Below are 12,267 nucleotides of genomic sequence, written 5' to 3'. Positions count from 1 at the left end.
CATGTTAGCGGCGTCACGGGGATACTACAGAAGGAACTCCTCCAGAGATCAAGGCAGTACAAGAATGTCCTGGTGGGCATAAATGAGTTCCGAACGTCGAAGGTATTCTTATGAAATCAGACTGATAAAGTCAATGTTATTTAATGACGGTTTTGTTTCATCAGCTATTTAGGTTTGCAACAACTGTAAACAGAAGGGACTAGAACAAAAGAAGCTCTCGAATGGTAAAAAGTCCCACAGTATATTAGATTGCAAAATCTTCAATATACTGTGGAACAGAGATACAAATGCAAGTAAAAACATGCTCGATATCTCTTGGGCCATTTGGAGAGGTGAAGGAAGACCCTCGGTTTTCATTAGAGAAATCGCCGTCGAGAACACGGTTCCCTCCAACATGGTTTAGATATTTACAAGTAGACAATAATAAATTAAAAACGACAGTCTGCATACACTCTATTCAGAAATCATTCGCACAATTGACAGTAAAATGATAATTTCAGGACAATAAATATAAAAGAGAGGGCCCACAAGAGGCAAAGGAATAAGATATAAAAGAAACGATTAGCATTTAATAACTGCATCAAGAGAAGAAGCAAGTGAGCAAACTTGTATTGACCACATTTATAAGTCTCTTCTTCAAAAATATCAAGTTCATTTGTTGTTATATGCTGTCAAGTTGAAATTAATAAAGAAAAAGATTGATAGCCAAGATCACTTGGTATTGTTATTGATTTTAAACTGTGAGCGAATAATTTCTTATCATGGCAACAAATTCAACTTGGTTTCTATAGGGACATCTTGCTGCTGTTGGGTTTCAAGGAGATTCTGTTACACAGTTCAGCCAAGATTACAACGTTCCGCTTTTGCTGTGTGTGTCAATGCTGTAACTATATTTCTCTCTTTCTTTTTCTTTTTCTCCTTTTTTTTTATTTTTTTGTATCTTCTATGACACCTGTGCCTACCATATCTATCACGACACCTGAGCTAGAAAATAAAGACTTTATTGCAAGAAGTGGAGCAGGCACACCTGAATCTCCTAAAGAGAATGAACCAGATCAGCAAGATGACCTTTTGGACATCTCACAGAACAACGAGAAATCAACTACTGTGGCAGCAAAAGTGACATTAAAAGAGTTTTATCAGCACAAGTCTATTCTGCTGACAGGTGCCACTGGATTCATTGGAAAGGCAGTTTTATGGAAATTACTTTACTCGCTATCTGATTCCGTTGATAGAATATTTGTTTTATTAAGGCCTACTCGACTTAATCAGCAAACTCCTGAAGGAAGATTAAAGGATGATATTTTATCGAATAAGGCAATAATATATGAAAAAGAGAGAGAGAGAGAGAGAAGATTATTGACAACTATTGTTTCCGATAGGCTTTTACTAGTCTTCGCGGGTCTATGGGAGCTCAATTGTTTGATAAACTTATTCAAGAAAAGGTTTCCCCTTTATTTGGCGACTTAACGGAACCTAATTTAGGCTTATCCGAAGCTGATTTAGACCTTATCAAAACCAAAATCAATGTTGTATTGCACTGTGCTGCAAATGTAGATGGAAATGAATCCTTAGAAAACTTGGTCAAAGTAAATTGTATCAGTTGACAACCATTCATGACTTGTGAGGCTTATACTTTTTTTCTTTTTATGCAGGTTAACACGTTTGGAACGGTTGAGCTATTGAACATAACCAAACAATGTGAATCAGTATATTCTTTTGTTTACCTTTCAGCCCTTCAGCCAGCAGCTGATGAAAAATACTTGCTTCCGTTATGTCAAGAAGGTTCAGCAATGGATATTGCGAAAAATATTTTGGATCAGCAGGAGTCACCACAATATAAGCCTTTGTACAACAATGGTTACTTGTTCTCAAAATCATTGACTGAGCATATTCTGAGGGATGAAATAAGCAAAATGTCCAAAGAGAACTTGCTTCATATCTCCATCATGAGATTGGCTCCTGTTGGTCCTAGTGTGCGTGAACCACTGATAGGTTGGGTAAGTTATCTAGAAAGAATGAGAGAGAAACAATGAAATGAGGCTGAGAATGTAACTGTGTGTACAAATATAGGCAGATGGAGTAAGCGGTATGAATGGTACAATCTTATTGACGGGTAGGGGTAGCAAGGTCATTCACCCTCAATCTGGTGAAAGCACGGTCGACATCATCCCTGTAGACTATGCGGCACGCTTGATTATTGGTTGCCCTGCCGTCTCACAGATCCCAACAGGCAGTTTTGAATTACCAACTACTCCTACTTCAGCTATCCCTACACCTGACGATCAGCAACCACAGCAGCCAAAGACGCGTAAGCGATCCTCTAGTCAAGCAAGCAGAATATCCATTCGAAGTAGCCATTTCCAGCCTCCTAGACTCACTGACTTACCTGAGATCCAATTACTTCCTGTCATCTATCAGATATCCATGTCTCACAAACGCTCTCTGACATGGGACGTTGGATATGAGGCAATTCGACAATACTGGACCAAAGCAACCCATACCAGTTTGCCCCCCTCTAAGCAGTACTTTTCGCAACGAATGAGCATCAATGCTAGTCCAACCCCCAGTCTATCACGTGCACGAACCGTGATGAATTCGATCAAAGGCTACTATAATGCATCGACTAATATGCCAACAACGGGGTCAGTATCTTCTTCTGATTCTGTGACTGTCAGTCCATCCGTATCCACCGAGCACTCAAGCAAGAGAAGTTCTCATCGCCTCAGCCGAGTTGTCGATAAAGCAGCTAAACTAGCCAACTCCAACACTCTCTATGTCAATGATCGTTTGCAGACAAACCATCATGCTGCAGCCTTGAGTTTGGCCTTACACTTGGTAAACGACGACATCGAGTTTGATCCTACAGCCATTGTACCTCAAGATGCTAACAAGGCGTTCTGGGTCAACTACTTGATCAATGCAAGCTATGGCGTACACTATTTTGTCTGTCAAGAGACCAACAGCATTCGTTTGCCTACACCTATCTATGGCTGGAGCTGTGCTATTCAGTCACATCAGGATTCAACGCTTGGTGATGAAGAAGGAGGAGGATACAATACGGTTCAGCGTCAGGTGAAGAGCTCCATCTTTTCACAAGACGAAATCACACAACGCACATCTCGCATGGTATCACATATCAAGAGTATCGTGATTCAGAACACGCAGGCTCAACAAAAAGAGAGATCCGACGACGCGTGGTTGACCGACTTGGACGACTCGCTAGATGACTGGTGTCAGGATATCGAAGTAAACCATGCAGACAGACGTATGGCGTTAGGTAAATGGAAAAAGAAGGTAGGCAGTAACGATGAGTCGGTCAAGGTCATCGTTTTGAACGATAAGCGTGTCAACTTGGCAATCAATCAAATCACTCAAAATGCCGGCGTGCCCAAACAAACGGCGGTCAATGAAGCACTCAAGATATTGATGAGAATGAGCGAACGTACGCAGCTTGCCTTTGTCTGGTTCACAGGATCTTTCCTTCGATCTCTTTTTGATGACATGTTTGACCATGTACGCATATTGGAAGAAAGTCTTCGCTCGATTCGTCAATCGACCATTGGTAAACGCGTTGTTTATGTGCCAACGTCTAAGAGCATACTGGATCAACTATTAGTATGGTACATGGCCATTCGGTATCACCTACCTGTGCCTGCTCTTGCCTGTGACGAATCAATGTCGCAGATGGGACCTATATCGGATATCTATCGTCTAGCTGGTGCTTATTATATGAAGCGTGACAAGTCCAAGCGATCACCCTTGAACTCGGCCGTAACAGCGGCATACACACAAGTTCTTTTGAGAGAGCATGGTGCACTTTCCTTTTGCCTAGAACGATCAAGGTCCCGTACAGGCAAGTTCCAAGATGCTTACTCGGATGGACTAATCGAAATGGTGATTGAAGCCACCCTGCAGACAAACCAAGGCAGTCGAACAACCTCAACGACATCTACAAGTTCAAGTGCCATTTCGAGAGTCGTCAGCTCTGAACTCAACACACCGCCTGATTCACCTTCATCTATCAGCAGCATGGACAGTTTAACACAACAGCAGAGCTTTAATAATCAATCAAAGAAAGTTCACAAGGATGTGGTGTTTGTACCGATTAATATAAACTACGAGAACGTGCCTGAGCTTGCTCATTTGATTGACGAAGTGCTTGACCAGCAGCCATCTCGACACAAGCGTACACCTTCAAACGCGTCATCGCCACCTCTCACCCCAATTCCTTCCTCACGTATGGTCAGACCTAGCGAGGCTAAGGATAAACGACGACCGGTATCGGACATGTCGATAAAGCGAAAGTACGGCCGTGTGACGCTTGGAGTAGGCCCATTGATCAGTGTGCAAGAGGTTGCTGAACAGTATATCACTGGCGGATTCGAGTCTTACGAGAGTGAGTTGGTCAAGTCCATCACGAAAAAAGTTCAAGAATCACAGCGTAAAGGATTGGTCGTGTCTACCGTGTCGGTTGTGTCTTCGATCATTCTTTACGGCCGAGCTACACATGGTGTTTGCATAGGAAAGATAAAGGAGATCATGGAATGGTTAAGAAAAAAGATTAAGCAAACTGGTTACTTGATTGACTGGGAGGGTAAAAACAGAGTTGTATATTGTTTATGTATACATGCTTATAATCCCTTTTTTTTTAATAGAGGGAGAAGATTTGGATTTGATCATTCTTACAGCTTTTAAATTATTGGATGATACAAAGAATATTATTATTGAAGGAAAAGAGATAAACGACGATACGAACATTCGAGTGAACGATCATGCAGACAATGTGATGACGCTATCCTATTATGCAAACCAGGTGATTGACGTATTTTTACTGGACTCCTTCTTTGCCATTGTCTATCTATCTTTCTTGGAAGAAACCGTCTTTGAAGATGAATTTATGGATCGATTCCGATTCTTAGTACAATTACTAGAGCGAGAATTTGTCCTTGACTGGAACGTAGAAGAAAAGTTCGAAACCGTTCTTCAAGAATATCAAGAGAAGCAGGTCATCAAGAAGCAAGATGGCAACAAGCTTGCATTGCTTGTCAATTTGGAACAAGATCCCACGCGATACGAACAACTGATGTTTTTGGCATCACTCGTCTATCCCACGGTCGATGCCTACTGGATCACATCATGTTCCTTGTCTGCCCTGGAAGCGGTCCCAATGCTGCCTAGATGCATTGTGCCCTTACTGACACAGTGGATCGCAACGCACCTGATCACTGGACGACGCACAATCTATCGTGAGGTTCTGTCGACTGAATCCAGTCGACTAGCCGTCGACGTGTTCATGTCGATGGGTTTCTTGACCGAGATCAAGGCCAAAGAAAAGCTATCGCCCGACACACAGATCTTGCTCCACGAGTTTGGCATTCCTACCTCAGAAATCCTTATCGAACTGAAAGGACAGAACAGCGATGGTGGCAAGACGCCAGTATCTCCTGTAGATCCCGAGGGTATGATGAAGGCCGTGATGGCTCAGATCGAGATGAACCGTGCTAATTCCAACATGGCCGATCTCTGTCAGCAAATAGATTCTTATCGCCTGGGCGCTGCCTCACAACGCGAGAGTTTCCAGAACGCTCAAGTGTTTCAAAAGTGTCTCAGACAGATAAAGGGTATCCTGCATGCCAATGCATCCAATAGTATTGTCAAGAGAAGAAAACTTGATTTACCAGAGGATGAAGCGAATTTGGCGCAACTCATTTATTCATTATTGGCTAGTAGTGTGCCCACTGGAGATAGGGCAGCTCAGGCCCGTGCGTTGCGCAGAATTTCAGAAGCATATAATCTACGATAAAATATATATATATCTTTTTTTTTTACTGTTCTATAGATTTTATATATCAGGTGTCTCTGTAAACATTATGGTTTTATTAATACAAAATAAAAGGAAAAAAATACATATACAAGGGGGTATTTTAAACGGATCTTAGGAATCTTGGAAGAGAATCTTTGAATCGATTTGTCAATCGTGTCCTATTGTTCACGCTTGCAGCAGCAGTAGGTGGAGGCACTGGAATAGCCAAGTCTTCGACGGGTTGAGTCATTCGAGCAGGTAATTCAATCACAGTCTCTTGATGAGCAACAGCTGCAGCCTGTGCGGCTTCATGGATCTGACGACGCATGTTTCTCGGTAAACTTCGTGCCATCCAGGATCGACTGAACTCCTCTGCTCTATCTGCAGGTATAGTGGGACCAAAGGCTGGTGAAGGTGATCGCGAAGAGGGTCGAAGTGAAGCAAAGAATGGAGAAGACGAACGGGGTGGTTGAAGTGGAGGTGTGGGTTGTGAAGTACTCTGCTCAGTATCGTTCGTTTCTGTCTTTACATAACAATCGTGTTTACAAAGAGGGCAAGAGGCAGATTTGATGGTGAGCCATGGGTCTGAAGATACAAAAAATTCAGGGCCATGTTGTTTGTTTTCATGTATTGTTATCTATTTACCTATACACTCTGTATGGAATTCATGACTACAAGGTAACTTGCGTACTTGTTCGCCTGTCGAAAATTCATCAAGACAAATAACGCATACTTGTTCATGGGATTCATGATGTAATGGTTGGTCATTATTCTCCAAGCCTCTTTCTTGACTTGAATTGGATGTACGTATTTCTTCTTGATTATGTGCGTCAATGATCCGAGTAGGAAATAGGGAAAGTGAGGCAGGGTCTATAACTTTCTTGATAGATTGTGAATGTGTATTTAGCACTGCACCCATATCGATAACTCCACTTTCATACAGAGCACGCTGTCTTCTTCGAATACGCCATAGATGCCAGTGCATACCCACTTTTTCAAATAATGGCATGATATTAAAGTAAAGAGAGAAAAAAAGAAAGAGAGAGAGAAATGAGATAAGGTTGATATAAAGTTTGAATGAGTGTGGGATTCTAAATATAGAATAATAAACAATAACTTTACCTGATGCTAAAAAGCTTACAGCGAGTAAAGCGATGACAATGACCAAGATATAAACCCAATCAGTAGGAAACTTATATTCGTCAGGATGCAAGATAACACGAATAGCAGGCTGATAACTGACATTATTGCTCAAGGTGGTTATAGGTTGATTGGAGACATAGTGTAGCATCTGAGCCAAGTCGGTTGAATCAACGTAATACATTGTGATTGTTATGTTTCCTTTTTCTATTTTCTAAAAAGGAACTATAAAAATCATGTTTATTAAAGAATCCATCACCCATTATTACCTCAGTACCACTGTTTGGATTCTTTTCAAAAGGGATTTCATTATAGATGATCACACCATCTGCGCCATCGAGTTGCGAATTATATACTTTCTGATAGAAATCACAATCTCCACCATACTTGACCAGGGCTATCCTATTGAACTTTTCTGTCTTTAATGGTGATGTATTGTGTATACTGCATGAATATCCTCTATCGTAAAGTATGCCCTATAGACGTTTAAGGATCATCTTTTTTATATACATTGATTTGTCTATTATACTTCTAGCCCAGCTGAAGGTGGTTGAACTAAATTATCAAATGTAATAATACTTTTAAACTCTTCTGCTTTTATATATGCAGTATTCCACTGTGATATTGTTCCGTTGGAATATAAAATGACAGGATCTAACAAAAGGTTACTATTACACTAGTTTCAGGCACAAACAAGCTTATATTTTACTTGAAGATATAAATGCACCACAATGGACTGAATGTAGAATAAATAATGGGAATAAAAGAAGAAATGACAGTAATGTCATTTTAAATGGAATAAAGAAAAAAAAAAAAGGAAATAAAAGAAAGGAAAGAAGAAGAAAAAAAAAGGGCCCAATCATTTTCAGGAACCTGATCACTGTCATTTTTTATTATTATGCTGAGCCTAGTCTCCACATACTCTTGGGATATTTCTCTAATTTCTTGATGACAGGCTTTATATAAAACATCAAACAGAATACGCCCAAGAGGACACAGAGAGTGCCCACGACGTAATATCCATCCTTGTGTATAATACAGCTTCCTCCTGCTTCCTTGCACCATTCTTTTCCTGATTCCTCAACACAAGATACGTCTATGTAGTATGGGATTTAGTTTTTTCATTTCAATTGGATTCATTCATATTTTACATTCACCGCTTTCAGTGGGTATAGAACACGTATTGACCGTAAAATAATCAACAGCTTCAAGCACAAAGAACTTGGGCCATGTTCCACCAAAGTTACTAAAGGTATTCAAGAGCTAAAAGAGAATAAGGTCATGATGTACACGATGACTGCTTTTGGCTTATCTTACCGTCATATAAGTTCCACCAATCAATGGATCAGCTATGCTTGTCATGAATGCTGATATGCTCACAAATTGTACTGTAGACATAAAAGAACTTAGGACAGTTGATGCCATGATGATACCAAAGTAGACCATGCCAACGGGTCTACCTTGTGGATAGTATGCCACTGTCAACATACCCAAGGCAGAACAGGCCAATCGACCATAAAATGCATAGAGCCACTAACATAATATGAGCATCTTTCCCATATGCCTTTTTATCACAACACTTACTGGCTTCAATGGTCTCGGTCCATTTGACCATTTCGCAGCATAATAACCAAAAAAGATTTGCAATGGGAAATCAAGCAGGACAGAGAGAGCCAGATCCTCACGTGAAAACCCTTTTTCCAATAGCTTCAATGAAGTAACAGCCTCATGACAAATAAAGCCAATCTTGGCGATCAACAAAACAACAATATATGATCGCATATCTACAGGGCATGATAGATTGGTTAGTCGGGGTTTACAGCAGTCCACTAAGAGGCACTTACGTGGTAATTTACAAATCTTCCAAATGGTTGCATAGACTCCACGGATACCTAATTGAGCCTCTTCATCCTTTACATCGGTCTCTTTCTTGTAGATCACGAGATAAGCTGTCACTAACATGTATATCACTGCCCAAAATCTCATATAGTCACCTAATCCCAACACGCCATATTCCTTTGGGATTGATCTCAGGTACTTGTTACTGAATTCAGCTGAATTGAATGACAAGAAGACAGTAAAAGATAAAAAGTATCCACAGTTCAATCCAATGGTCTGTGCTGTAGATGCATACGATAAACTTTCTTTACTGAGTAAAGTTAATGCCCAACCATCAACGGCTATATCCTGGGTAGCACAAAAAAAGATGGTGGCCAAAAAGGAGTATGTCAAAATGTGAATAGGGACGTGTTCATTGCTCATCATGGCGTCTATGTTGTTGCCGAGTATATAAAATAAAATACCAGTGAGGATCTGGATAGGTATAATCCATGACTTTCGACGTCCCAAATTGTGTGAATAGACAGCATCGACAATAGGTGACCAAAGCAACTTGAGTGAGTATGGCCAGGACGATAAAGAAAAGATTGCGATTTGTGAATAAGATAACTTGGCCTTTAATAGGAATGGAATTGATCCAAAACAGAGTCCAACAGGAACACCTTGCAATAAATCTTTTTTTTTGGTTTTCATTAATAATCTGTATGTATCTTTTGAAAACAGTTCAACTTACACAAGATAACTAGTAAAGTGAAGTTGCCATAATCCTTCTTTGCGAGTACTTCTTGTTGTTGTTCTTGGTCTAAAAGTGTGTCCTTTTTATCCGTAAATGATTCCAACTCAAGCTCTTCCTTTTCGTCTTCGGCCAACGGTTTCTTAGTAGACCGTAAAGTGGTCGTGGTGTTTTGATGATCCATAACAGATGTCGAATGGGCTTGTGTTTTACTAGTAGGCGAAGGTACTATAGAGTCGTCGTCTAATGTTGAAAACACGTAACCAGTTGCTGGCATCTACTACTTTTAAATAAATAAGAAGAAAAAAGAAAAAAAAAAAGGAAAGCTTATAATTTGCAATGATTTCTTTTTATAGTAGCAACAGTAACCAAAAAAAAATAACGGTCTAGAATTACACCTTTTTATTCTCCAACTTGTGTTTAAACGTAATCTCTACTAATGTCTGTACGAACTCTTCAAACACTGGATCTTCAGCTCGAATGGTGTCCAACACTTTTTCTGGATTAGGTGAACTGTCAATCTTTTTAACGAGTTTTCTAATTTGAGAATATTCAAGAAATTCGTGTACTTTATCAGAATGAATCAGTCTTTGTAGATCTTCCGATGTCAGACGACTAGGATCTTCATCTTCTGGATCTCCTACTGCCTTGATATCTTTTCTGGTCTGTATTGTGCTGTTATCTATCATATCAATAAGAACAATAATCATAATAATAAGCAATAGATCTACCTTGATCATCTTGTTCAACATGACATGGTGTTTCTATCTTCAAGTTAGGTTTCGACTCCTTGTTATTATTGTTACTTTACCTTTATGCTTTTTAAAACAAACAAGTGAACAACTAAAAGGATGCTGTATTAGATAAAATGCATACTATGTCATTTCTCTATGTTTTTTTCTTACTATGGTAATCGACAATTAGGACATTTATATTTGGACTCTTCTTGTTCACATACTTGACAAAGCGCCATTACGTTAAAATTGTTGAAAGTGGTGAAATGACAATAAGAAAAATAAAACACAAAAAAAGAACAAACTTTTGACGTTGACCAATACATTTTTCCTTTCCGCTCTAACAATCTTTTAATCTGACAAAAAGAGCCAAAGAGCATCGTTCAATTAGACCTGTCGTAGATATCTTTCATAAACTTTCTTCTGCTTTGCTTGATAATCTTGGGTTAATCCTTGAGAGCAATATTTACTTTTAATAAAGTCGGATCAAGTCCCTTACAAACAAAAATTTGTAGTGTTAGGATACACTATGACTTTATTCATAAATAACAATAATCAAATATGATCAATCATGATCATAAATAACCACTGTCCTTATTATTTAATGCCTTTCACAACCGCGTGCTACCCTTTTGTTATAACAATCTCGGAAAGCGTCTACGTCTTTTTCTTTCTCGCATCGCTTGATAGAACCAGGACATAAGGGTTTATTAGGAGATTCCATCAGAAGTGCATTAATCCACTCTCCAGAAGACGCACAAGATACACTGTTGAGGACAAAGAGAACCATGAATAGGGTGACAAGAAAGGTATCGGATAACTTCATTTTAGTTTGATGAATGATTCTTTATTCCTCGAAAAGTTGCTCTATTTATATATTTTGAATTGCTGACCTTAAGGGGGACTATCCCTTGGTCATCTTTGACGTGTGCTCTACTCAAATACTCTGTTTATGTGGTATGTTTAATAGCCTGCTTTCATTTTCCTACTGCTGTGGATACTGGCCTAAAGGTTATTTTGTTTTTGATAGCCTCTTTCATTAAAAAAATACACTTTAGTAGTGAGATATAAACTTTGTAGTCATGCAAGCTCTATATAAACTTTATCCCAAAACAGAAGACTATATAGTAAATTTAAAGTACTAGAATCAACCTTAAATAGTCCAACCGCTAATGAAAAAAGTAGTCAAATTCAATGTAACTAACTGTCATTGCTACTTTGACAGATACTCAGATACTATCTCTTTTAGTTAACAAAGTGTCACATTTGTTATTGTAATAGTGATAGACAGAAAGTACAATGAGACTCTATGTTTCTTTTATTTGGAAGAATAAAGTTATTAAAAATGATAGCTACATTTATTAGATGGATTTGTAATTATTATTGTGATTGGTCAGTTTGCGTTACTGAGCTTTTGTTATTGATGTGTAGACACTACCTATTGACCCTTATTCAACGTAGAATACGACACAAATAAAGAAATCCGACTATTGACTAAAAAAGAAATCAACCAAATACGGTAAAATGATCAGCAATCAGAGATCGCAGGATCATACAACAGGTTGCGGAGCGCTGTTGAACCTCTGGTGGATAGATTGTCTATATTTAATCATAGTGATAATGAAACGATTCGCATATGAGCGGAATTATTTGTAGCCCTGCATAACTGGAAGACTAATGAATAAAAAATAATGCATTATTCGCTTTATACTTACCGAGACGTTAAGGAATGCACTGTCATCATGGACAATACACTAAATTCACGGTATAATTAGTCTTTTGAAGGTCTTTTGAAAGGGGGAGGAGGACTTTCATTGTTATGTCATATATATATTTAATGCACTGTTCACATCGCGATTCCACATCATACCACAAAATTTACACTTGAGAACAGCATGCATTCTTCGCTTTGATCCAATAATGGAGATATTATTCAATTGATTGGCTTTGCGCTTGTTACATATCAAACTTGCTAGATACTCATCAACATAAGCAAACCCGGTCCTCCGTTAGAT

The 12,267-nt window shown here is 39.1% G+C and overlaps 5 protein-coding genes across 5 annotated transcripts; 1 reads left to right on the top strand and 4 right to left on the bottom strand.

Moving 5' to 3' along the window:
* Window positions 1-945: 945 nt before the first annotated feature.
* On the top strand, window positions 946-5,806 carry RHIMIDRAFT_236589 (uncharacterized protein; the record flags this gene model as incomplete). Its single annotated transcript, XM_023608584.1, has 5 exons — window positions 946-1,191; window positions 1,383-1,589; window positions 1,656-2,000; window positions 2,074-4,597; window positions 4,659-5,806. The coding sequence occupies 5 exons, from the start codon at window positions 946-948 to the stop codon at window positions 5,804-5,806; spliced, it is 4,470 nt and encodes a 1,489-aa protein (XP_023467243.1).
* A 1,521-nt stretch (window positions 5,807-7,327) lies between these two features.
* Window positions 7,328-7,959, bottom strand: RHIMIDRAFT_121264 (uncharacterized protein). The gene is made up of 2 exons (XM_023605410.1): window positions 7,656-7,959; window positions 7,328-7,600 (listed from the first exon to the last, which is right to left on the bottom strand). The coding sequence occupies exons 1-2, from the start codon at window positions 7,831-7,833 to the stop codon at window positions 7,470-7,472; spliced, it is 309 nt and encodes a 102-aa protein (XP_023467242.1). The 5' UTR covers window positions 7,834-7,959; the 3' UTR covers window positions 7,328-7,469.
* RHIMIDRAFT_287373 (MFS general substrate transporter) lies at window positions 7,843-9,702 on the bottom strand (the record flags this gene model as incomplete). The annotated part of the gene is made up of 6 exons (XM_023613465.1): window positions 7,843-8,042; window positions 8,098-8,209; window positions 8,264-8,479; window positions 8,531-8,730; window positions 8,791-9,459; window positions 9,519-9,702. 6 exons carry the CDS (start codon window positions 9,700-9,702, stop codon window positions 7,843-7,845), a joined length of 1,581 nt encoding a protein of 526 aa, XP_023467241.1.
* Window positions 9,703-9,850: 148 nt separating this feature from the next.
* On the bottom strand, window positions 9,851-10,758 carry RHIMIDRAFT_279664 (uncharacterized protein). Its single transcript, XM_023612860.1, has 4 exons — window positions 10,424-10,758; window positions 10,330-10,361; window positions 10,250-10,282; window positions 9,851-10,200 (listed from the first exon to the last, which is right to left on the bottom strand). Exons 1-4 carry the CDS (start codon window positions 10,489-10,491, stop codon window positions 9,911-9,913), a joined length of 423 nt encoding a protein of 140 aa, XP_023467240.1. The 5' UTR covers window positions 10,492-10,758; the 3' UTR covers window positions 9,851-9,910.
* On the bottom strand, window positions 10,739-11,080 carry RHIMIDRAFT_279663 (uncharacterized protein; the record flags this gene model as incomplete). Its single annotated transcript, XM_023612859.1, has 1 exon — window positions 10,739-11,080. A coding segment is annotated over one exon (227 nt), but the record flags the coding sequence as incomplete, so codon positions are not given.
* Window positions 11,081-12,267: the final 1,187 nt, after the last annotated feature.

The sequence above is a fragment of the Rhizopus microsporus genome, assembly GCF_002708625.1.
Source record: "Rhizopus microsporus ATCC 52813 unplaced genomic scaffold scaffold_6, whole genome shotgun sequence".
In the NCBI taxonomy this organism is placed as follows: domain Eukaryota; kingdom Fungi; phylum Mucoromycota; class Mucoromycetes; order Mucorales; family Rhizopodaceae; genus Rhizopus; species Rhizopus microsporus.
The sequence above is the reverse complement of the archived record's forward strand: the minus strand, read 5'-3'. Positions and strand labels throughout refer to the sequence as shown.

Bases quoted from the DNA above. Each gene is read 5' to 3' on its own strand.
- RHIMIDRAFT_121264 (XM_023605410.1), bottom strand. From the start codon at position 7,833: ATGACAGTGATCAGGTTCCTGAAAATGATTGGGCCCTTTTTTTTTCTT. The intron at 7,601-7,655 runs GTAAAATATAAG...ACCTTTTGTTAG, and splicing joins TGGTGCATTTATATCTTCAA to ATCCTGTCATTTTATATTCC.
- RHIMIDRAFT_279664 (XM_023612860.1), bottom strand. From the start codon at position 10,491: ATGGCGCTTTGTCAAGTATGTGAACAAGAAGAGTCCAAATATAAATGT. The intron at 10,362-10,423 runs GTAAGAAAAAAA...GCATCCTTTTAG, and splicing joins CCTAATTGTCGATTACCATA to TTGTTCACTTGTTTGTTTTA. The intron at 10,201-10,249 runs GTAGATCTATTG...TTGATATGATAG, and splicing joins TGTTGAACAAGATGATCAAG to ATAACAGCACAATACAGACC.